Genomic DNA, 27,245 nt, shown 5'->3' with positions numbered 1-27,245 from the left:
CCAGGGTCCAGTATATGGGAGCGTCGGCCTCCGGGTACATACCACTTCCCCCTGGGGTACGTTGGAGGGGGTCCCAGTCCATTCAGAACAACTGCAAACACCTGGACCTCTCCTCTGCGCTGAAGCAACACGGCCATACTGCACAGCACCTGGTACCATCCCGGATCCTTTGCTGGCAATGCAGATCCGCCACAGCGTTCCCAATTTGTACTCCACAGGTGGGTAATTTGTAATCCACAGGTGTTTGTAATCCAAGCAGTGTAGTTCTAGTCTTTCTCCATTCTGTAGGCAGGCCTGCTGCAGAAGATGACGTATTAGCGGCGGCGATCCTGCCAACTACGCCAAGTGTAGGGTCAGTGGGCCGGGCTGGGGGGTGGTCCCTCAATATACCGCGCAGTGACGTACAGACACAAGATGAGGCAGGTTTCGGGTACAACAGGTCCAAGTTTATTCTCGTGCCGTCCGCCTGCTGCCTCCGAAGTACACCGCACTTCAATTCACTTCACTTATCAGCCCTCAGTTTCCAGGGCCGCTTCCCACACACCGTACTTTACACCGGGGATGTACATATACGCCCCGTCCCCTCTTCACTCTTCGACGCTCCTGTCAGATCATCACTGTGGCCGCCTTAGGCCCGTAAACCAACAGTACTTTTACTGATCAGTCGTCTCTCCCTCAATATGGTATGCTTTACCTCAGTGCCTCATCTATTCTGCGGCACTCTTGTGTCAGGACCACCCCCCTGACTTTCTCTCTCCTCAGTCCCCCTGGTTTAGTTTTCCTCACAGTGCACAAACTGTCGTAGTCCTCCTGTCACGAGCTCCCCCTGCGAACTGGAACTTTCTGGAACCCTCCTGTCAAATTTATATCATTCCCGGTTCCCTGTAGCTCCGCCCCCACATGACCAACGGTTTCCTAAGCCCTAAGCTGATGTCAAGTACTTTACTCACACTCCTCCCTGCCCTCTAATGGTCAACCCAAGGTACTGCACGTCCACTACACTTTCTCAGCTGTTTCCCCACTGTTGTAACTAACACCTGTCTAAACTGTGCAAACCTTCCTTTCTCTATTCTGACAAGTCTGTCCGTCCGTCAGGTCACCTTCCCTACAAGACTTTCAGCTTTCATTTGAGGGTATCCACATTAAAAATTGATTAAGGGTTTTGGAGTTTCAGCTCCTTAACATGTGCCACTCTGTTTTTAAAGGGACCAAAAGTAATTGGACAGATTAAATAATTGTAAATAAAATGTTCATTTCTAGTACTTGGTTGAAAACCCTTTGTTGGCAATGACTGCCTGAAGTCTTGAACTCATGGACATCACCAGACGCTGTGTTTCCTCCTTTTTGATGCTCTGCCAAGCCTTCACTGCGGTGGTTTTCAGTTGCTGTTTGTTTGTGGGCTTTTCTGTCTGAAGTTTAGTCTTTAACAAGTGAAATGCATGCTCAATTGGGTTGAGATCAGGTGACTGACTTGGCCATTCAAGAATATTCCACTTCTTTGCTTTAATAAACTCTTGGGTTGCTTTGGCTTTATGTTTTGGGTCATTGTCCATCTGTAGTATGAAGCGATGACCAATCCGTTTGGCTTCATTTGACTGGATCTGAGCACACAGTATGAATCTGAATACCTCAGAATTCATTCGGCTGCTTCTGTCCTGTGTCACATCATCAATAAACACTAGTGACCCAGTGCCACTGGCAGCCATGCATGCCCAAGCCATCACACTGCGTCCGCCGTGTTTTACAGATGATGTGGTATGCTTTGGATTATGAGCTGTACCACGCCTTCGCCATACTTTTCTCTTTCCATCATTCTGGTAGAGGTTGATCTTGGTTTCATCTGTCCAAAGAATGTTCTTCCAGAACTGTGCTGGCTTTTTTAGATGTTTTTTAGCAAAGTCCAGTCAAGCCTTTCTATTCTTAATGCTTATGAGTGGCTTACACCGTGCAGTGAACCCTCTGTATTTACTTTCATGCAGTCTTCTCTTTATGGTAGATTTGGATATTGATACGCCTACCTCCTGGAGAGTGTTGTTCACTTGGTTGGCAATTGTGAAGGGGTTTCTCTTCACCATGGAGACTATTCTGTGATTATCCACCACTGTTGTCTTCCGTGGGTGCCCAGGTCTTTTTGCATTGATGAGTTCTCCAGTGCTTTCTTTCTTTCTCAGGATGTACCAAACTGTAGATTTTGCCACTCCTAATGTTGTAGCAATGTTTTTTTTCTGCTTTTTGCAGCTTAAGGGTGGCTTGTATCACCTGCATGGAGAGCTCCTTTGACCGAATGTTTCCATCACAGCAAAACCTTCCAAATGCAAGCACCACACCTCAAATCAACTCCAGACCTTTTATCTGCTTTATTGAGAATGACATAACAAAGGGATTGCCCACACCTGTCCATGAAATAGCCTTGGAGTCAATTGTTCAATTACTTTTGGTCCCTTTAAAAATAGGGTGGCACATGTTAAGGAGCTGAAACTCCTAAACCCTTCATCCAATTTTAATGTGGATACCCTCAAATGAAAGCTGAAAGTCTGAACTTCAACTGCATCTGAATTGCTTTGTTTAAAATTCATTGTGGTAATGTCTAGAACCAAAATTAGAAAAATGTTGTCTCTGTCCAAATATATATGGACCTAACTGTAGAAAGTGGCGGATGTAACAGCACCACGGCACTGAGTGACAGCCATCAGGAGCAATCCTCACATGAGTTATATGGCTGTCTGCCTGCGCCCTTATGCTGAGGCCGGGTTCAGACTTGCGAGAAAGACTTGCACGAGTCTGGCACCTCAATACCCGGCACTGCCGCCGGCACTCGGGACCGGAGTGTGCGGCTGTATGTATTTCTATGCAGCCGCACACGCTGGTCCAAGTGTCGACGGCAGTGCCGGGTGTTGATGCGAGAGATTTGCGTGAGTTTCTCGCATCACACTCGCACGTCTGACCATGGCCTTATACATATCCTGGTTATACTAATACTTAGATATTAACCCCTTATTAATGTATTATTGCTGTTAACCTGTATTGTTATGCTTATCATACTAATACTTATAAAAGTCCCAGCTTGCAAGGATAAAAAGCCCCCTATCTCCAGCCCCCCAAGACAGCAACTTTGACATGTGATGGGAGTGCATATAATTTCATATCAAAACAGTATAATAATCAGCCCCCAGTGCCCTGTCCCCCTCTCCCACAATACCCCCTCTCCTCTCACATTCACCCCCCAGTGCCCTATCTCATCTCCACCACCCCAACACCCACAATACTCCTATCCACTCACATTCACACTACAGCACCATGTCTCCTTTCCCCGTCTTCTCACATTCACCTCTAGGGCTCTAGCCCCCACAATACCCCATTCTCTCACATTATCCCCTCCACTGCCCTAGTTCCCACAATGCGCCATCCTCACATTAACCCACCAGTGCCCTGTCCCCCACTTCAGCCCCCATAATACCCCATCCTCTCACATTCACCCCCAGTGCCCTGTTTCCTCTCCCCATAATACCCCCATCCTCTCACATTAACCCCCCCAGTGCCCTGTCCCCCACTTCAGCCCCCATAATACCCCATCCTCTCACATTCACCCCCAGTGCCCTGTTTCCTCTCCCCATAACACCCCCATCCTCTCACATTAACCCCCTAGTGCCCTGTCCCCCACTTCAGCTCCCATAATACCCCATCCTCACATTAACCCCCAGTGCCCTGTTTCCTCTCCCCATAATACCCCCATCCTCTCTTTCACCCCCAGTGCCCTGTCTCCTCTCCCCATAATACCCCCATCCTCTCACATTCACCCTCAGTGCCCTGTCTCCTCTCCCCTATAATACCCCCATCCTCTCACATTCACACCCCAGTGCCCTAGCCCCCCACAATACCCCCTTACCCCCATTCAACCCACAGTGATCATGACATGCCCAAAGTTAATGAATCTAATAAATTCCATCCCCACTTACCGATGAAGTTTGCAGGCACACGGAGGCAGGACCAGGAAGTGTCCAGTTTAATGCGAGGAGGGCACTAGGACCCAGCATGCCTGAGCCAATCAGAGTCTGCACAGAGAGAAAGTAACTGCAGCTGCTGCAGCCAGGAAGGAGCTTCTCCAGTGAGATAGCAGTACACTGCAGGGACTGAGACTCTGGCTCTGCAATCTGTCACTGTGCGGTCTGTCAGACAGGGGAGCCAGCATTGTGCTGCTCTCTCCCTGCACCTCAGACATGGTCTCATGACATAAGTAACCCTGTCTCCCAGTGGGCCCCTGCATGTTGCGGGGCCCAGGGCGTTGGCCCCCTCTGCCCCCCCAATAGCTACACTACTGGTTGTTAGTATCCCTGGATGTACGCTAGTAGGTTCTGGCTGCCAAACATCACACCATAATTATGGGAGTAAGACCTGAATGCCTCTTCATTGCATTATCCATGTTCTGCAGATGGAGGTAGAAGGCTGGAACCGAGCAATGGAGGTTGGAATGGAGATCTATCCTCTTTGGTGATGAGTTCTACTTTTATCTTGAGCACAATAGTAGCTGAAGATTAGTTTAGAGTCCACATGAGCAAAGCCATGAATAGGACTTCACGAGGGAACATTACTGCAGTTCTACGGTTTGAGTTTGGTTAATGTACAATAACCAATTCCCTGTAGTCTTCGTTCCATGTACACTAGCACCTTGGCATTACATTAAGATGGTTGTGGAACCAGTGGTACGGCCATCCATTTTTCCAGTGTCCCAGAAGACATTTTTCAGCACGACAATGCTAGGTAGCATGTTGCTCATGCTAGTGTGAACAGCCTGCGTGGTTTATAAGGAATCTGCCACCTAATCGGTGAGCCGCATAATGTGGAATCTGAGACTCTGATTCCAGCGATGTGTTACTTTCTGGCCTGCTTAGTGTAGTCTTGATAAAATCACTGTTTTATTAGCAGGAGGTTATTATTACAGGACTAGTAAACCTGCTGCCAAGTAGTAAAGCATATAATAAGCTCTGTATAAAAATGCCCCCATCACTGATTGGCAGCTTTCTATGAATACTGTACATGAGCTGAAAGCTGCCAATCAGTGGAGTGAGCAGGATCATACAGAGCACAAAATTCAGAGAACTGGTAGATCTGCATCTCTAATACCAAGGCATGTAAGTGTGTATACAGTATTTCTGCTCAGGGCACTCATACTTGATTCTGAATAAATCAAAATGTTTTGAAAATTCTGCTTCCACTTCTTCAGCATTTACATATCATTAGCATATCTATTGATCTTGTGATTTCCATAATTCCTTGACTTTTCTTTCTTGGTGTTGCAGATGCAATATTATAGAGTGTGTTTTACACACATATATATCATACCCGATCCGGGGGGCAGACATACCATAGGTGCATCCTATACATGGTCACAAGGACCTAAAATGTGAAGAGATCAATGTCCACCTCAGGAGCAGCGTGCAAGCAACTTCTATCACAGACACATGGGTGGATGCATTATGGTAAACTTTTGGATGACAAAGGCGCACTATACAGTTCTTGCACAGGGGCCCTTTGTGTCAGGAGCAGACACAGACAGAACTTATAACATTCTAGTTATTAGTTATTTGTTCCTTACTCTTGTATGTATTTCTGAGTTAGTTGGGTGACAAGCATATGTGTGTGTAGGTATGTATATATATATACTGTACCCATGTGTGAGGTGTGTGTCTCCAAGTAAAATAAACTCACACACATTTTCTTTAGATTTGCAGTGTGTTGTGTATGTGTGTATATGTAATGGGGACCAGGGGGGTAGTCGTGGCTGAGGGTGGCAATACTGCCGCACCCTGGACCTCCGTCACATAAATACATTGTCCCTTTGGTTGTGCATTTGATGGTTCACTTACTTGCACATCAGAGTCCTCTCTGGTCTGCTGGGGTTCCTCCCCCAAACAACATGCAAAAACAGGCCGAGTCCAGATCCAGTTTTAAACAAACAACTTTACTCAGTTCTTGTCTCAGCTCATCCAGATTAGTCAAAGGTATAACACAGGATCCATCACACATCATAACCTTTCCTTTCCCCGTGCTGTCCCTTACGCCTCCAGGAATATTGCAGGGTCGCCTCCAATACCGCAGCACTCTGTCTGGTCAGCCTAATCCGCTTCTGGAGTTCCCTGTCCGTTACGCCCTGGACATTTGGGGTTGATCCCATGTAATTAGCTGTCACCATGTTGATGCTGCCCTTTATTCCCCCACCTCTTGTGTGACTGTTAGCTTCTAGTCCCTGGACGAGCTGGGATCTTCTGCCTTAACATTGCAGGGCACAACTGCCCTGGCCGGGCTCCCAGCCCCTACTCCTTGAACCCAGGAAGCTCTCTCTAACTTAGCCCTGTTGGTCCCTCCTAACTAACTAGTTCCTATCTAAGTCTATTGTGCCCCCTCTAATGGCTAATCTGTTTCCTACACTTACCCTGCATAGCAACATACAGTTGTGGCCAAAAGTATTGACACCTCTGCAATTCTGTCAGGTAATACTCAGTTTCTTCCTGAAAATGATTACAAGCACAAATTCTTTGGTATTATTATCTTCATTTAAGTTGTCTTAAATGAAAAAACACAAAAGAGAATGAAGCAAAAAGCAAAACATTGATCATTTCACACAAAACTCCAAAAATGGGCCAGACAAAAGTATTGGCACCCTCAGCCTAATACTTGGTTGCACAACCTTTAGCCAAAATAACTGCGACCAACCGCTTCCGGTAACTATCAATAAGTTTCTTACAATGCTCTGCTGGAATTTTAGACCATTCTTCTTTGGCAAACTGCTCCAGGTCCCTGATATTTGAAGGGTGCCTTCTCCAAACTGCCATTTTTAGATCTCTCCACAGGTGTTCTATGGGATTCAGGTCTGGACTCATTGCTGGCCATCTTAGAAGTCTCCAGTGCTTTCTCTCAAACCATTTTCTAGTGCTTTTTGAAGTGTGTTTTGGGTCATTGTCCTGCTGGAAGACCCATGACCTTTGAGGGAGACCCAGCTTTCTCACACTGGGTCCTACGTTATGCTGCAAAATTTGTTGGTAGTCTTCAGACTTCATAATGCCATGCACACGGTCAAGCAGTCCAGTGCCAGAGGCAGCAAAGCAACCCCAAAATATCAGGGAACCTCCGCCATGTTTGACTGTAGGGACCGTGTTCTTTTCTTTGAATGCCTCTTTTTTTCTCCTGTAAACTCTATGTTGATGCCTTTGCCCAAAAAGCTCTACTTTTGTCTCATCTGACCAGAGAACATTCTTCCAAAACGTTTTAGGCTTTTTCAGGTAAGTTTTGGCAAACTCCAGCCTGGCTTTTTTAATGTCTCGAGGTATGAAGTGGGGTCTTCCTGGGTCTCCTACCATACGGTCCCTTTTCATTCAGATGCCGACGGATAGTACGGGTTGACACTGTTGTACCCTCGGACTGCAGGGCAGCTTGAACTTGTTTGGATGTTAGTCGAGGTTCTTTATCCAACATCCGCACAATCTTGCGTTGAAATCTCTTGTCAATTTTTCTTTTCCGTCCACATCTAGGGAGGTTAGCCACAGTGCCATGGGCTTTAAACTTCTTGATGACACTGCGCACGGTAGACACAGGAACATTCAGGTCTTTGGAGATGGACTTGTAGCCTTGAGATTGCTCATGCTTCCTCACAATTTGGTTTCTCAAGTCCTCTGACAGTTCTTTGGTCTTCTTTCTTTTCTCTATGCTCAATGTGGTACACACAAGGACACAGGACAGAGGCTGAGTCAACTTTAATCCATGTCAACTGGCTGCAAGTGTGATTTAGTTATTGCCAACGCCTGTTAGGTGCCACAGGTAAGTTACAGGTGCTGTTAATTACACAAATTAGAGAAACATCACATGATTTTTCGAACAGTGCCAATACTTTTGTCCACCCTCTTTTTTATGTTTGGTGTGGAATTATATCCAATTTGGCTTTAGGACAATTCTTTTTGTGTTTTTTCATTTAAGATAAATTAAACGAAGATAACAATACCAAAGAATTTGTGTTTGCAATGATTTTCAGGAAGATACTGAGTATTATCTGACAGAATTGCAGGGGTGTCAATACTTTTGGCCACAACTGTATATACATACAGCAGCATTGTCAGCCATGGAAGGTAATATAGATATATACAAGCCATTACAAAATATTATAGGAAGCACCAAATATATCAGACATGTCAAATATACATTACATTCCACAGTATACTATATCAAATGTACCAGCTTCTCAGGGACGTGTGTGAGGAGTGTGGGGCATGAGCCAGTCTATCTACTCCCCTTACATATGTATGTGTGTATATATGTGTGTGTGTTTGTATGTATATACATACCTGTGTGTGTCTCCAAGTAAGGCTAGTTTCACACTAGTGTATTTACACGCAGCACACGGCGCCGCTAAGCCCTGCCCCCTGCCGTGCCCCCTCCGGTCATCTCCTCCTACTATCGAACAGTGCTGCATGCGATCTGCGCACCCTATCTTTAGCATAGGGTGCGCTGGCCATGCGCTAGTAGGATTTTGCGTGTGCTGCGCCCTTTTGACGGTGCGCCGAGCGCACCAAAATGCAACATAGTGCGTTCGGCACACATCGGCGCACCGTCGAAAGGGCGCAGTGCACGCAAAATCCTACTAGTGCACGGCCAGCGCACGGTCTGCGCACCCTATGCTAAAGATAGGTTGCACAGATTGCATGAAGCGCTGTGCGATAGTAGGAGGAGATGACCGGAGGGGGCGCGGCAGGGGGCGGGGCTTGGCGGCGCCGTGCACTGCGTGTAGATATGCTAGTATGAAACTAGCCTAATACACACGCACATTGTCTTTAGAGTCACAGTGTGTTGTGCATGTGTTTATATACAGGTGCTTCTCACAAAATTAGAATATCATCAAAAAGTTAATTTATTTCAGTTCTTCAATTCAAAAAGTGAAACTCACATGTCATATATAGTCATTACACACAGTGATCTATTTCAAGTGTTTATTTCTATTAATGTTGATGATTATGGCTTACAGCAATGAAAACCCAAAAGTCATTATCTCAGTAAATTAGAATACTTTATAACAAAAGCTTGAAAAATGATTTTAAAATCTGAAATGTTGACCTACTGAAATGTATTTTCAGTAAATGCACTCAATACTTGGTCGGGCTTCTTTTTCATCAATTACTGCATCAGTGTGGCGTGGTATGGAGGCGATCAGCCTGTGGCACTGCTGAGGTGTTATGGAAGCCCAGGTTTCTTTGATAGCACCCTTCAGCTTGTCTGCATTGTTGGGTCTTGTGTCTCTCATCTTCCTCTGGACAATACCCCTTAGATTCTCTATGGGGTTAAGGTCAGGCTAGTTTGCTGTCTAATCAAGCACAGTGCTACTGTTGTTTTGAAACCAGGTATTGGTATATTTGGCAGTGTGGACAGGTGCCAAGTCCTGCTGGAGAAAGAAATTTCCATCTCCAAACAGCTTTTCGGCAGAGGGAAGCATGAAGTGCTCTAAAATTTCCTGGAAGATGGCTGTGCTGACTTTGGTCTTGATAAAATACAGTGGACCTACACCAGCAGATGACATGGCTCCCCAAACCATCACTGATTGTAGAAACTTCACAATAGACCTCAAGCAGCTTGGATTGTGTGTTTCTCCACTCTTCCTCCAGACTCTGGGACATTGATTGCCAAATGAAATGAAAAATGTACTTTCATCTGAAAACAACACCTTGGACCTTGAGCAACAGTCCAGTTCATTTTCTCCTTGGCCCAGGTAAGATGTTTCTGACACAAGGAATGTGACACTTGAAACCCATGTCCTGGATACGTCTGTGTGTGGTGGCTCTTAAAGCAATGACTCCAGGAGCAGTCCACTCCATGTGAATCTCCCCCAAATTTTTGAATGACCTTTTCTTAAGAATTAGTGTTGAGCATTCCGATACCGCAAGTATCGGGTATCGGCCGATACTTGCTGTATCGGAATTCCGATACCGACTTCCGATATTTTTTCAATATCGGAAGTCGGCATCGGAATCGGAAGTTCAAAGTTGGTTGACAGCCTGACGTCATCATGATGCGCGGTGTGTGCGCATCATGATGCGCCGTCATTTCGGGCCTTCCGGGGGTCTCTGCCGGCCTGCCGGGGGGCTGTGCCGGCCTGCCGGGGGGCTGTGTGGACTGCCCGGGGTCTGTACCGGCCTGCCGGGGGGCTGTGCCGGCCTGCCGGTGGTCTGTGCACCCTGTGGGGGTCTGTACCGGCCTGCCGGGGGGCTGTGCCGGCCTGCCGGTGGTCTGTGCACCCTGTGGGGGTCTGTACCGGCCTGCCGGGGGGCTGTGCCGGCCTGCCGGGGGGCTGTGCTGATGTCCGGGGGTCTGTGCAAGCATCGTCCGATGGGACTACAAGTCCCATCTGGCAATGCCTGCTACCATGACAGTGATTGATACATTAGCCAATGATGGGACAGTAGTAGTCCCATCATCCGGCTAATGTGTTAAATGTTAAAAAAAAAAAAAAAAAAATACTACATACATACTACATGCATGCTACATACATACTACATGCTACATACATACTACATACATACTACATACATACTACATACATACCACATATATACTACATACATACTACATACATAACACATATATACTACATACATACTACATACATACTACATACATACTACATATATACTACATGCATGCTACATACATACTACATGCTACATACATACTACATACATACTACATGCATGCTACATACATACTACATGCTACATACATACTTCATATATACTACATGCATGCTACATACATACTACATGCTACATACATACTACATACATACTACATACATACTACATACATACTACATACATACTACATGCTACATACATACTACATATATACTACATGCATGCTACATACATACTGCATGCTACATGCATACTACATACATACTCCATGCTACATACATACCACATATATACTACATACATACTACATACAATACATTCATACAATACATACATAGACATACAGTACATATAACATAGAGTAACATACTTACCAATACTTGTCACATTGTTCCCCGAAGCCATTGTCTTTTACGGAATAAATATTAACATAACAAACCACAAAAATACTCACCCACGATCCGAAGCAGTCCACGAGTGTGTCCCATGACGATCTTGGGTAGAGAACTGCAGCATCAGCTGTTGCTGCCGTTCTCTACGGGCTGCAGGAATCCAATGACGGTAGGTAGGTATCCTTCCGCACTGTATTCCTCCGCCACTAAAAAAAAAAAAAGTCCCTAGTCTCACTTTATGCCATTCATAAAGTGAGACTAGGGACTTTTTTTTTTTTTAAGTGGCGGAGGAATACAGTGCGGAAGGATACCTACCTTCCGTCATTGGATTCCTGCAACCCGTAGAGAACGGCAGCAACAGCTGATGCTGCAGTTCTCTACCCAAGATCGTCATGGGACACACTCATGGACTGCTTCGGATCGTGGGTGAGTATTTTTGTGGTTTGTTATGTTAATATTTATTCTGTAAAAGACAATGGCTTCGGGGAACAATGTGACAAGTATTGGTAAGTATGTTACTCTATGTTATATGTACTGTATGTCTATGTATGTATTGTATGAATGTATTGTATGTAGTATGTATGTAGTATATATGTGGTATGTATGTAGCATGTAGTATGTATGTAGTATGTATGTAGCATGCATGTAGCATGCAGTATGTATGTAGCATGCATGTAGTATGTATGTAGCATGTAGTATGTATGTAGCATGCATGTAGTATATATGTAGTATGTATGTAGCATGCATATAGTATGTATGTAGTATGTATGTAGTATATATGTGGTATGTATGTAGCATGTAGTATGTAGTATGTATGTAGCATGCATGTAGCATGCAGTATGTATGTAGCATGCATGTAGTATATATGTAGTATGTATGTAGTATGTATGTAGCATGTAGTATGTATGTAGCATGCATGTAGTATATATGTAGTATGTATGTAGCATGCATGTAGTATATATGTAGTATGTATGTAGCATATATGTAGTATGTATGTAGCGTGTAGTATATATGTAGTATGCATGTTGCATGCATGTAGTATATATGTAGTATGTATGTTGCATGTAGTATGTATGTAGTATGTATGTTGCATGTAGTATATATGTAGTATGAATGTAGCATGTATGTAGTATGTAGTATGAATGTAGCATGTATGTAGTATGCATGTTGTATGTATGTAGCATGTAATTTTTTTTTTTTTTTTATATTCAACACATTAGCCGGATGATGGGACTACTACTGTCCCATCATTGGCTAATGTGTCAATCACTGTCATGGTAGCAGGCATCGCCCGATGGGACTTGTAGTCCCATCGGACGATGCCTGCACAGACCCCCGAAGCCTGCACAGCCCACCGGAGCCCGCACAGCCCCCCTGGCAGGCCGGCACAGCCCCCCGGCAGGCCGGCACAGACCACTGGAGCCTGCACAGACCCCCTGGCAGGCCGGCACAGCTCCCCGAAAGGCCCATACAGACCCCAGAGAGGCTGTACAAGGGAAAAACAGGATTTTTCTTATTCCGATACCGGAAGTCCCATAGACTTGAATGAGACTTCCGGTATCGGAATCGGCGATACCGATACTTTTTTTTAAGATCGGGCGATCCATTCCGATCCGATACTTTGAAGTATCGGACGGTATCGCTCAACTCTATTAAGAATCCTTTCAAGGCTGCGGTTATCCCCGTTGCTTGTGCACCTTTATCTACCACACTTTTACCTTCCACACAACTTTCCGTTAATATGCTTTGATACAGCACTCTGTGAACAACCAGCTTCTTTAGCAATGACCTTCTGTGGCTTCCCCACCTTGTGGAGTGTGTCAATGATGGCCTTCTGGACATCTGTCTAGTCAGCAGTCTTCCCCATGATTGTGGAGCTACAAAAACAGACTAAGGGACCTTTGTAAATGCTTAGAAAGCCTTTGCAGGTGTTTTTTGTTAATTATTGTAATTTACTGAGATGATGACTTAGGGTTTTCATTTGCTGTAAACCATAATCATCAACAATAACAGAAATAAACTCTTGAAATAGATCACTCTGTTTGTAATGTCTCTATATAATATGATTTTCACTTTTTGTGTTGAAGAACTGAAATAAATTAACTTTTTGATGATATTCTAATTTTGTGAGAAGCACCTGTATATGTGTACGCGTGTGTGTACATACCCGTGTGTCTGTCTCCAAGTAATACACAAACACACATTGTCTTTAGAGTCGCTGTGTGTTGTGTATGTGTATATCCTGGACAAATGTGACCCAGCCAGTTAATCAGTAACCTCTTTAGTGACAGATCCCTCCATAGCGCTCTGTGACCACAGAGTGTGTGACGCTGCTCGGGTTTTAAGGTCAGAGCTGATGTGCTGATTCTCTTACTGCTGCTTGTGTGTTTGGCTGCGGATTAGCCTGCAATTATACTCCAATGCTCTGCCTCTGGCTGGGAAATCTTACAGGAGCCGCTTGTGGAAATGAATTCTCAGCTCTAACATGTGACTTCCTATGTCTGCAAAGGTAACTCCAAGGGACTTCCTCTGCTAAATCAGCTGCGTCTCCAGAGATGTCATTCACAGCTCATGCTATAAGCCTGTCTCGCCCAGTGGCACATTAACCCAGCACTTTTACAGTCTATTTATATTTGCTTTTCTCTTTTTTTTTTTTCTTCTTCCTGTAGCATGCAAGGATTTACTGACTGCTGCCCGTGATGGAAAGCTGAACACATTTGTACAGATCTCGGTGGCATATCCAGCGGAGCAGACTTTAACCAGATACGCTAACACAGAAATAGTAGAGGTGAGCCTTTTTTTTGTACATTATTTCATCCGCTGCCCGGACCGGTTACAACACGTTTGTATTGGGTGACTCCATCTAGAACTATGTTGGGGATTTCTGCCAGCAAGTAGCATGTATATTCATGACCAGCATTTTTCTCTGCTACATAGAAACAGCTGACAGGTCACTCCATGGCTGACTGCAGGGATATCCCAGCTTACTAATCCCAGGATTGCAAAGATTTCACCCTTTTTTCTAGAATGTGCTTTCGGTTGAAGGCAAGGGTACGTACGTATGCGGAGTGCGGGGGCGATCCTAAACATTGATGGGATCGATGGTAATCGGGGAAGAGGTGGGAACAAGGAAACAGTGGTGGCAGCAGTCAGGAAGGGCACTGTTTCCATTAGTCATGGCACCTCCTGTAAGTTTTGAGAAAACTGTAGCACAGGATACATGGTGTGTAAACCAGTTTGCTTTGCTGTAGAAATAGTTTGCGAGACACATTTGCAGCTCCTAAGGCTTTTATAGCCTGGGATGAAGCGGTCCAGCGTGCTTCCTATAGACGCAGATTTCCAGCTGACTGCTAATCTGGTTGGCAGCATCTGAACCTTTAGCTATTCTGCAAGTGAATGGTTTAAACAGCCTGTTACAGATCTCAGTGCTTCAGCTCTTTACTGTCTGGAGTGTTCTGCTTGCAAAAAAAAGCGTAGACATTCATTTTCGACTTGAAGAATGACCCAGATTTCTTTTCCCTCTAACCTCTTCGGTGTTGGTACACTGCAGTGATTTTATAACCCTTTAAGCATCCCAAGAAGGTTGTTGCAAGGCTCTTGACACTCCTCGGCTCGGTTTATGCTGCTTTTTTGCTGGTTTTCCGTGTACGCCGTGAGATACTGTCATACGGCTTGTCGTTGATGGGACCAGCCTGATATTGGAGTTGATGGTCAATCTGTAGCAGGTATCGCTGGCTGGGTAGAGGATTGCTTATCAGGTTGATACCTGCACTGATCCCAGAGATGCCCAATTCAAAAGCAGATAGTAAAGGAGAGAAAAGAAAAATTATAAAGTCAATGTAACAAAATAGCAAAAGGCATAGGCATGAATGGAGAGTAGTTTCCATAATAGGTAACACTTGGCTTTCTCTGCCTACTCTCTGGACTCACTTCACTTATACTCCTTATCCGATCCCCCTCATGGGTCCAATGCTATCTGGTCTTAATGCTTACACATCTGTACTGTTGTCTTTTTTAACCATGCCACTGATGGTACTGTTGTTGTTATTATTATTATTATTATTATTATTATTATTATTACTATTATCTCTATTATTTGGACTGTCGGTGATGTCTACACTCTTGTTCATTATTACCAGCATTATCTTTTGTTGATTATGATCCTTTTTGTTGTCAATACATATACCGTAACTGGTTGCATACCAATTTGGATCTTAATTTTATTTCTATATGTTTCCATACAGATTTGGCTTGAAAAAGGCTTGTTTATGCCGAAATGTTGCAGATGTACATCTGTTTTCCATTAGGGCCATTTTTTTTTTTTTTTTGTATGGTGGTGGTTCTTGCCTTATTTTTCATATTGCATAATAAACCTATCATTTGAGTGCTGAAGTTTTTGTTACTTTGTTACTACTTGGTTCTTCAGAGCACCATAACTCATTTACAGTGAGCACCCCTTATATTCCATATAGCATAAAGTTTGTGTTGTCAGTCATGCGAGAAATCACAATCTGACTTAAAACCAGCAAGATTCACAAATAAGCAGTGGGAGTTGGCGGATCTGCTAAACCAGGCTAATGGCCGTACTCGGGATGCTTCCATCACTTCACTGGCATTAGCAGTAATGTAGCAGAACAATCCTGAGGAGAAACACTTTCTTGTTCTACTCCATTTCCTGACTGCTTGCCCTGTGGATGTCAATGCTGAGAACAGTACGGGCAAAAAAATACACAGCTATGCGAGATCCGCAATATTATATAGTGCATTTGTTAGGAGACTTGCGAAGATCCTTCTGTAGTTTCCTATTTATAGCATTTATTCTAGTAAATATCTGGCTGTCCGTGCTTGATGCATTTATTACCATTTAATTATATAGCACACGGATAATTTTTAGTATGGAATAATTATAACTTTGCATTTGATCATTTTAAGCGAGCGTGCACTTAGACCTATTCAGAAAGCTTCCAATCTACAAAATTGTTTGTCAGATGTTGCAAAACTGAATTTTTAATTTGTCACATTGATGAATGCGAGTAAATACACTTTATTATCTGATCTAAAAAAAAAGTTATTTTGGTTCAGAAACACACTCATTGTTGCTTTGTCTGCAGATCATTAATAAAGCTGAATGAAAGTGCAGATAAAGTCGATTGTGTGAAATGATGCATCTTCTTACCATACTAATAAATAATGCCACTTAAATCCTTTGGCATTACAGATGAGCAGTCTATTCAGTGAAAAAGGGAATCTGTCAGCAGGTTTTGCTGTGTAATCTGTGGGCAGCATGAGGTAGACAGGAGTCAAAATGCTGAATTCAAGGATGTGTCACTTATCAGGCTGTATGCCTTTGTTTACTTACAATGAAGATTTTGTCACTAGGAGATTATCCCTGCTCTTACTACCTGCCTGGTGCAAGGTCGTCCGACACCCCCCCACATGATAAGCAGTTCACTGCCAATACACAATGTACATTCAGAGCGTGGTCTGGGCAGGGGTAGCTTTGTCAGCTCTGCTGCATTGTTCATCCAAGTACTCTGATTGTGTCACAACTGCTGCACCCAAGAATCTAAGTGATACATCTAAGTGATACATCATTGGATTCAGGGTCTCTTTTCCTACTTTAAGCTTCTCTCAGATGAGGTAGCAAAAACGTCCTGACAGATTCCCTTTTAAAAGTAACATGCTTATCTCATTTAGAAAAAGAACTATTGTCTCAGATTTAGGACTTCACTGTCTTTAATCTTCATTTTTATACTATAAGTTTTAATCCTAAAATAATCAAAACTGTACTGCAGATATGGGGTTATACTCAGTGGTGTAACTACAAAGTTATGGGCCCCGATGCAAACTTTCAAATGGGGCCCCCATGCCAAACTATCCGTGCCCAATCCTGGTATATATTTGTCCCCCGTACTGTCGTTGTTCTGTAATGTATAAAAGAAAAAAAACCATTATACTCATCAGGGGCTTACATAGAAGTCATGGGGATCCATATAAGAAGTATAATGCACTCCCTTAGTCCTCCATATAATATAATGCACCCCCATAGTCCTCTATATAATATACTTCACAGTTCGTAGTCATCCATGTAGTATAATCAAATGCACCTCCATAGTCCCTAAAGTATAATGCACAGCCCATAGTACTTCATAGTAGTAAAATGTACCTCATAGTCCTTCTATAAAGTATTGTGCACCCCATAGTCATATCTATAATAATAAATGCCCTAAGCAGCTTCCGGTTGTAACAACTTCCGTCCAGTTGTAACCGGTGACGTCACCGCACACCTCTTTCCATGTTAACCCTCAACACACCACTCCTCCTCAACACACACACTCCTCAACACACACTCCTCTCACCTTTCACCATCTCCACTCACGTCCACTCACTCTTTCACTCCACATACGACCCCTTCTCTCACTCCGTCTCATACTCACGCCGTCATCGCCGCTGATCCACGATCCCCGACATCTTCCGCCGGCGCCATCCTGGATCCAGACGTCCTCCACGCCGGCGACATGTTCTTGCGGCGATGCCATTTTGGATCGTCGAAATCCCGCGATACTCAAGATGGCGTCGCCGCAAGAACATGTCGCCGGCGTGGATACGGTCGGGATCCAAAATGGTGTCGGCGAAATCTCACGAGATTTCGCCGACGCCATTTTGGATCCCGACGGCATCCACGCTGGCGACGTGCTCTTGCGGCGACACCATCTTGAGTATCGCGGGATTTCACGATACTCAAGATGGCGTCGCTGCAAGAACATGTCGCCGGCGTGGAGGACGTCTGGATCCAGGATGGCGCCGGCGGAAGAAGATGTCGGGGATCGTGGATCAGCGGCGATGACGGAGTATGAGAGACTGAGTGAGAGAAGGGGTCGTATGTGGAGTGAAAGAGTGAGTGGAGATGGTGAAAGGTGAGAGGAGTGTGTGTTGAGGAGTGTATGTGTTGAGGGTTAACATGGCAAGAGGTGTGATGCTATCGCATCCTCCCGATGCGATAGCATCGGGCCATAATCTAGTATAGTATAATGATCTGTCTCCACATCCTGCCCCATCTGTCTCCATATGCTTCCCCATCTGTCTCCACATGCTTCCCCATCTGACTCCACATCCTGCCCCATCTGTTTTCATATTCTGCCCCATCTATCTCCACATCCTGCCCCATCTGTCTCCACATCCTGCTCCATCGGTCTCCACATCCTGCCCCATCGGTCTCCACATGCTGTCCCATCGGTCTCCACATGCTGCCCCATCGGTCTCCACATGCTGCCCCATCGGTCTCCACATGCTGCCCCATCGGTCTCCACATGCTGCCCCATCGGTCTCCACATGCTGCCCCATCGGTCTCCACATGCTGCCCCATCTGTCTCCACATGCTGCCCCATCTGTCTCCACATCCTGCTCCATCGGTCTCCACATGCTGCCCCATCTGTCTCCACATGCTGCCCCATCTGTCTCCACATGCTGCCCCATCTGTCTCCACATGCTGCCCCATCTGTCTCCACATGCTGCCCCATCTGTCTCCACATGCTGCCCCATCTGTCTCCACATGCTGCCCCATCTGACTCCACATGCTGCCCCATCTGACTCCACATCCTGCCCCATCTGTTTTCATATTCTGCCCCACCGGTCTCCACATCCTGCCCCATCTGACTCCATAACCTGCCCCATCTGTCTCCATATGCTGCCCCAGCTGTCTGCACATGCTGCCCCATTTGTCTCCACATGCTTCCCCATCTGACTCCACATCCTGCCCCATCTATCTTCACATCCTGCCCCATCTGACTCCACATCCTGCCCCATCTGACTCCACATCCTGCTCCATCTGACTCCACATCCTGCCCCATCTGTCTCCACATCCTGCCCCATCTGTCTCCACATGCTGCCCCATCTAACTCCACATCCTGCCCCATCTGTCTCCATATTCTGCCCCATCTGACTCCACATGCTGCCCCATCTGTCTCCACATGCTGCCCCATCTGTCTCCACATGCTGCCCCATCTGACTCCACATGCTGCCCCATCTGACTCCACATGCAGCCCCATCTGACTCCACATTCTGCCCCATCTGACTCCACATGCTGCCCCATCTGACTCCACATGCTGCCCCATCTGACTCCACATTCTGCCCCATCTGACTCCACATTCTGCCCCATCTGACTCCACATTCTGCCCCATCTGTCTCCACATGCTGCCCCATCTAACTCCACATCCTGCCCCATCTGTCTCCATATTCTGCCCCATCTGACTCCACATGCTGCCCCATCTGTCTCCACATGCTGCCCCATCTGTCTCCACATGCTGCCCCATCTGACTCCACATGCTGCCCCATCTGACTCCACATTCTGCCCCATCTGACTCCACATGCTGCCCCATCTGACTCCACATGCTGCCCCATCTGACTCCACATTCTGCCCCATCTGACTCCACATTCTGCCCCATCTGACTCCACATTCTGCCCCGTCTGACTCCACATTCTGCCTCATCTGCCCCTTCCCCCTTCATCATGTGCAGTCCCATACAATGCTGCACGTCCAAAATACTGAGGAGCCACAGTCACATGGAGCAGGAGCCTCCACAGGAATGGCTCTGATCTCACCCCACACTTTCCTCTCACAGATTTGCCACAAGCACCAAAAAAGACTCCACCAAACCCTCCTGTAATCTCACTGGAATGGCAGGAACCGGAAATCTGCTGCTGGCTGATACGAGAGAACACTAGCTGCACACAACCAGGAGCTGCTGCACTGAGAGTTGAAGGACCTGTGGGACGTCCCCATCATGTGATCAGGGGGTGGAGCTGATTAATGGTGAAGACCTGTGATAATGATGAGGTCACCACAGGTCCTTCAGCTCTTCCTTAGTTCAATTGTCGGCTGCTGTGCTGAATTGTGTGCACCCTGCAGGTCAGGTGGAGGGCAGGTCTGTCTGTTGCTATGCGGGAGGAATCTCCAGCATGGCAACAGATTTTAACTTTTTGCGGTGTCGGCGTGCGTCTGACCTGCCGGGCCCCTGACTCCCCCCGGGCCCGGTCGCAGTGGCGACTGCTGCGACCGTGATAGTTATGCCCCTGGTAATACTGCAGGTAAATAGCTTCCTGAAGCTGCCCAGCACCCACACTGAGAGTCCCACTGCCAGGAGGAAATTAACTTTCTTACTCCCAGCGGCCTTAGGTTTTCATTCACAGGGGTGCAGCCGTGCAGCTTTAGTCACTGCTCAGTACATCGTGAGAGATGGCTGTAACTGCATCCCCGGCACTTATTGTTTCCCGAAACATGGTTTCGGCCACTGCTCACTATGCACTGAACAGCGACTGAATCCACGCCAGCTGCAGCCCTATGACTGAAAGCCCACTGCTGCCGGAAGTAATAAAGTTCATTTCCTCCCGGCAGCGGGGCTCTCAGTGCTGCCACTGGGCAGCTTCAGAACGCTATTAAACTGCATATTAACCCCATATCAACAGGATAATAGAATTTTTTTTACATGACAGGTTCCCTTTAATAGTGTCCCCATTACAATGCCCATAAGCATACACAACTTTTTGGGGAAGTGGTTATCACTGATCTAAGTGTGAGGAGATGTATTTGCAGACGTTCACGCATACTATATTTGCTAAAATGGGGTTTTTCTTTCAATGTGTTATGCACATGGGCTCTTCACGGAGGAAGAGAGCAGAAGCCCTAATGCTAACTGTGAGCCTCTCCTCTCTTCTTCTCTGAAGGGGCTATTTGCATATTTAATCTTCATGAAGGATTTCATGGCCTATAAGTTTCCTACGCCACCCTGGCGGTCCCAAAAGAATGTGTTTTGCCATGGAGAACATCTTTTGGATCATTGCAGATTAGTTTTCCACATGTCCCCAACCAAGACATGAAGGATGGCAACCTTAGTATTAGGATCGTAAAATTGAATCAGAAGTAAATGAACCTCTGAATGACCAGCTGTAGCCAAAAGTCTTTTCAAAGTCAAAATAAAGAATGGTCTGTAAAGCTGCTATACAGCTGTTTGTTGCACACATCCTGTGTGGGTTACTACTGTAGTTTTAGCAGATCCATATCGCACTGCTGCCTGACTGATCGCTATCACGTGACTCATGATGCAACTGAAATGTAGATGCAAATATTGGAAATAATGTAATTGGCTGTACTGCTGGATCAGCTCTTGTATGGCTGCTCAGCTTTATGTATGCTAGGCACTAACAGGACACGTTCAGGTGCCGGTGTGCCTGGGTCCACTGTCTGTACTAAACGACACATTCATGTGCATCTCTCTTTTTGTGACCAAGTAATTTATCCATTGTCGGCTACATTTCTTTTCTAATCTGAATTTACCAGCTCTAATGGGAAAGGCAAGGAGGAAATATGTAAATATGTCAACTGCTTTGAGTCTGCCTCTACCAGTGCCTGTGTTAGGGGTGTAGACCGGGCAATTATCCGGGGCCACCTAAGTCCCCTTCCACATAAAGGCCCTCAGCCTTTACAATCCAGAAACTGAGCTGATAATGCCTGTCCAATATCAAGGCAGTTTCTAACGTTAAGGGCTCATACAGGCAAGTTTATAAATTGGACTTGTTCTGTCCAAATTCGCTTAGCTCATTGACAGCACATGTTAATCAATAGACCTGTTCAGATGAACTATTCTTTTCTCAGTCTGACGATCCATGAGGGAAAAAAATTGCTACATGCTCTATTTTCTTCCAAGTCTGAGATGAGACTCGCCCGTTAAAGTCTATGGGTGCATAAAAGAAAACAGATACCTCTTGGAACATCCGAGCGGCATCCGATTTCTACCTACTGTATATATTTCCTTTATGAACCTAGGAAATGGTATTTGATGATGTACATTTTTTTATTGTGTTGTGGTAGTATGAAAACAGATCATACATAGATGTCATACAGACATTTCACAGTTGTCACATGAATGTAAAAAACAATTACACAGATGGCACACGGATGAAAATTGGATGTAAATTAGAAAAAGAAAATCATGTTTTATGGATAAAACGCAGACAATTTAACAATTTGTCATACTCTCGTCTGCAGCCACCGTAAAACTATAGTAATGTATCAACCTAAAGAGGATGGTAGGGGGCGGGGAAAAGCATCTGGAAGCAAGACTCAGGAAGTGCTATGTCATGCCCAGAGCACCTAATGTATCATTTACATATGAATTAAATGCTGCTACAGAGAGAAGATATGAAAGTATTAATGGATTAACATTTCAAAGACCTGCATGTCCAAGGGTTGATTTTACTGGCAGATTCCCTTTACCCTATTATACTGTAGGCTTATTCGCAGTTGTCAGGTTATGTGTCCCTCGCAACAGGTCTTTCTCATTGAATATCTTCAGATAAAGGTTTTGTACAAAGAAGAGCAACAGAGGGTTGGTAATGCTTTCACAACAGATTTCACAATCCTTTATGTGCAGAATAATTCCTGTGGTAAGCCCATTTAATAAATAGAGGACTCTGGTGCTACGCATATGGTGGTTGACTGTAGGACACAAAGAATGCGACCGAGTTGCTGTAAATGAAGCTTATATATATATGTGTAGTCTAACATGCACTGTGTGACTCTGCCGCTCTTATTTACATACAGATCACCCACAAAGGCGTGCACGCATAGATTCTTCCCTGGGCTCAGTGGATATGCTAATAGTCCTAGGCAGCCACATTAATTCACAGTATATATTTCAGTGCATCAACATACTCTGTGCCATGCTGATTTTCATTGAGCTTTATTTATAGGAACTGGAGGAACCATTTTAAAATCACAGCATCTGCCTCCAAAATTACAATTCTACCATATTCCCTGTGTGTGTGTGTATGTGTGTATATATATATATATATATATATATTGTGATGTGACTGGTGGTCGCGTGGTTAATGGGAGGTATATGTCACAGGGATGGATGCTCCCTGTGATGCAACTCTGAGTATTTTGTCTTTAGTGCACATGAGCACTAATATGTCGTTTAGTGCACCTGGGTCCGAGTTGTGGGTAGCTATGAGAGATGGGAGGGTCTGGCTACCCATATTACCTCACCTCTGAGTGAGGGTGCTAACTGTACCCCTTTTTTCCTGTGTGTGTGGTTGTGTGTTTCAGGACCTGCAGTGAGGTCAAGACCATGTGACCAGCCCATGTGATCCATACCTCACCTGTGGGTGTGGTTACAAGTTATGTAATGGAGGTGTAGTTAGCACTGGACAGTGAGTGTATGGGAGTCTGTGAGAGTGGACACACCTCACTGTGTCCAGGCAGGACACTACAGAGTGGTATGTGAGATACCTCTGAAGTGGACGGACTGAGAACCGTGAGTGTTACTGACAATGATATTAAGGCCGCAGACTAGGACCAGGACAAGATAACAGAACACCGCTTTCAAACTATTCTAATCCTATGTATGAATGGTCACATGGTAGGAAAATGGGATAAATCAAAAATAGCCCATCCACACCACATGAGAGAGACTGGATGAGTCATCACAGATCAGACCATGCCGCTGTAAGGCCCATATAATACAGTTATACCGAAACTCTGTGTTCGTTACGTAATAATATGAAAGATTAAGAATCAAAGGGTAAATTACCCATTTATGCGGTGACACCTGGTCGAGCTGAGGCCAGGTACCCTGATGCGTGTTTCGCAAGCGTTACTGTCGCTTCCTCAGGGGGATGTCTCATGTGAGTTGCAGGTATCTTCATGTGCTGTTAGTGCCTTTTATTGCCTACCTTTTATTTTTTGTCTCAAATAGCAATATTTTTCATACTTTTAATTTTTGTCTCACCTTTTGTTATGACCTTTTTTGTTCGGTTTGTTCTCATTATATCAATCTCTTTTTTGAACGGACGATAAGCTGCTGCCAGTGGTATCGGCCAATATCTTTCTCCCCTTTTCAGAACATATTCACTTTCGGTTTGATCTTTGTTTGTGTATTGGGAGGTAAGGAGAGTTGGCTGTTACTTTTGTTTGACAGCTTTGTAAAGTGTATTGGATCAGCAGTCGATGCACATGTCCAAATTTTTGGTCAAAGCCTGTCCAAAGAAAAAATCCCTGTATGGCCCAGATTTGATCGGGTATTCATTGTGCACTCCGAGAGAATCGGAGCACACTGTGATCAGAGATTGATCGGAGTGTGATTTGCATAATCTGTCCAATTATCTCAGATGAGAGAGTCTACAGCCATCCGCACCTGCCCTTACATTTACAATCAATTTTCGCTCTTTGGCATGTTTGCTCCCAGTTTAGTTCCTATTAAGCCATCCTTTACCTATAACTCTGAATGCATGCTTTGCTATACGGCTCGGTGTAAAGTGCAGTTTAGGCTACTTTCTGAAATCCACAGAAGTAGTTTCCTCCCATTTGTAAAATTATCACCGCTGTTCAGGTGAATTAAGTGTCCTGACGGATACAAGAGATTTGTTAGCTGTATTTTAAATGAGATGTTCTCATTGGATATTTAGGTCAACTGGGTGTTATAGAATGGAGTGAATGGATAAAAGGCAACTGTCGAGAACAAAGTCGAAATCTGCACGTGAACCTGACAGCAAACAGGGTTTGTCAAAATAGATATCATTGTCCGCGGAACGCTTGGCTGTGTGAATGTAATCCCCAAATGCTGCCCTCATTACAGCTGCCGCCATTGGTGTGTCTTAATCAGAATAGTTTCTGGCTGTTTGTACAATTTGCAGCACACGTCCCTTCAAAAGAGACACAAAATAGTGTGACAGCTGGCCCTAAGGAAACACTTTTTAAAAACAGGCTGGCGTAGGAAATAAACAGTTTATTACGGCGCGCTAATAACGCTTCTGATAAATGATGACAGAGAGGCATTCACTCCGCCACTGAGCGAATGCTCAGACTCCGGCACCATCACTAGACCTGCTGGTAGATAGGAGAGGCCGCCGTCTTTCGAAGGAATGAAAACTGTTCTTTGAAATTAATATCTAGGTTTTTTTTTCGCTTCGCCCTCTCGTCTGCATGCTTGTCTGTCAGTTGCTTTCTGTGCTGCCAGCAGCTGCCACCTCATTGAGCTCAGTCTGTCTGCTTGTGCTATACAGGGAACAAGAGACCCACTGTTTCTGACTGGTGTGACGTTTCCCTCGGAGTATCCCATCTACGAAGAAACCAAAATAAAGCTCACGGTGTATGATGTCAAGGATAAGTCTCAAGAAACTGTGAGTATCCCACTGGCACTTTATTCATTTCTCACTACTTGCCTGCCTCCATCCACTTCAGGGCTCTCTAGAATGACATTAAAGCGAGCAATGGACAGGGTAAGTGGACTGGATGGGCCATTTTCTATTTGCTGAGCTCCCTAATTACACTTTAAAGTGATAAGTGGATGTTTTCAAGCCTGGAAAATGCTGTTTTGGTCTATGTTCAAAGGCCACAGAGACCGAGCACCAGCTCTTTAAAAATGAATATTCTGCATTCATTTTTTATGAACCAAACCCTTATTTTTGCTGCTGGTTTGACTGAGGATGCTGTTCTTTAAGCTTATCTTTGGGCTTAGAAGGGTAGGGGTTAACTGCAGCTGTATTTAAAGCTCAATGGAGCACGTCTCATGCTTTTCTGCAGCCTGAGAAAGAGAACAGATGGATTAAATTAAACACTGCAAATAACCTTACAAGAAATATGGCTTGTACAAATGGGCCTCTTCACAGCAATCTGGTAACCTGTTATATCAATGTTAGCAGACCATTAAGTAAGTACTCGCCCTTCCGAAAAGCTGTATGATATGAACATGTGTTTTTGGCTAGCAGTCTGGAAAGCTTAGTCTACCAGATTTCTTATCGCGTCTGTAACTTTGGCTGACGTCGGGATTGTGTTTTTAATAAGCTCGGAAGACTCAGGTCATTGCCGATTGGTATCATTCTTGCTTTGTAGAGACCTTGGATAGTCAGTTTGGTTCCTTCTCATATCCCTAATTTATTATGTTGTTTAGCTCGTTAATATGGATTAAGTTTGTGTGTTTTCCATATTTTATCTAAAAGAGTATATTTTTTTAGCAATTATATATGCATGGTTGTGCCTATGAGATGTAGCTTACTTGAGTAGATCTAAGGGATGCAGACTTTTTAAAAGACGTTTCTTCATCAAACCAATGAAATATAAATATATACAAACTTCTATTTGTATGATATATAATGATGAAGACTTCTCAACAGCATCCTGGTATCTTTGGTCACTTTTGCATTATGTTTTGGAGATTTATATGAACATGATTTGATGCTTGTCTAATGGATTCCAATCATACCAAGCGTGTCTCTGCGATTATATAGATGGTCTCACACCTCTGTAACACCATCTTGTCTTGGCTTTAAATTCAAGACGAGTTGAGGCTTCTGATAATCGAAACAGTTTATGACAATGTCTGAACATATCCGTTTGTTTGTTTGAGTGTGACCGGTGTAACACATCAGTTAGCGCTTCATCTGTAATATTTGCCAACCTGGCATGACTCTATCTAATGTGTTCAGACTATGATCCTTAGTAGACCCCAGTGTCTAAAAAAATCCTTTATCAGCCATAAATAGTCCTGAAAGCGGTATATTTTATGAACTGATTTTATTTGGATTTTCATGTATAACAAAAACATTAAAATAATAAGAATATTTAGAATTGTGAGTCCTCAGTGGTTGATACCTTTTAATGGCTAACTGAAAAGATGGTAACAAATTGCAAGCTTTCGAGACTACTCAAATCTCTTCATCAGGCCAGACTAATACAAAATCAGATTTTGTATTAGTCTAGCCTGATGAAGAGACCTGCGTAGTCTCGAAAGCTTGCAATTTGTTACCATTCAGTTAGCCATTAAAAGGTTTCAACCACTGAGGACTCTCAATTCTGAATATTATTCTATCTATTGGCTAACACTGTACAAAGATATATATCTTTCCTGTATGAAAATTAATACGTCACTCATAATAATAATAATGGTAGATTAAACCATGATGCTCTGGAAAAGAAGGAAATTTTAAGATGTAGCTTCTCTAAGGCTACTTTCACACATCAGTTTTTTGCCGTCAGGCAGGATCCGGCTATTTTTAGAAAAAACGGACCCGGCGTAAATTTTGGAGAACTGTAGAAATGGATGTTGTTCTGCCAGATCCGTCTAGCAGGTTATATCTGTTTCCTGGGGGCTGGCCAATTGGATCTGAGCATGCGCAGATGTAAAAA

The 27,245-nt window shown here is 44.5% G+C and overlaps 1 protein-coding gene across 2 annotated transcripts in view; it reads left to right on the top strand.

The window, feature by feature from the left end:
• Positions 1 to 27,245, top strand: part of INPP4B (inositol polyphosphate-4-phosphatase type II B) — a 1,297,521-nt gene that overhangs the window by 444,014 nt on the left and 826,262 nt on the right. For both annotated transcript variants that reach the window (XM_073549778.1, XM_073549777.1), the window contains 2 exons: positions 13,732 to 13,850; positions 25,124 to 25,240. In XM_073549778.1, coding sequence (XP_073405879.1) covers positions 13,732 to 13,850; positions 25,124 to 25,240 — 236 coding nt within the window. The remainder of the gene's footprint in view (positions 1 to 13,731; positions 13,851 to 25,123; positions 25,241 to 27,245) is intronic.

Source organism: Dendrobates tinctorius, unplaced genomic scaffold (genome assembly GCF_039654945.1).
Source record: "Dendrobates tinctorius isolate UK_male_01 unplaced genomic scaffold, ASM3965494v1 ptg000161l, whole genome shotgun sequence".
Lineage (NCBI taxonomy): Eukaryota > Metazoa > Chordata > Amphibia > Anura > Dendrobatidae > Dendrobates > Dendrobates tinctorius.
Note: the sequence above shows the minus strand (reverse complement) of the source record. Positions and strands in the feature narration are given on the sequence as shown.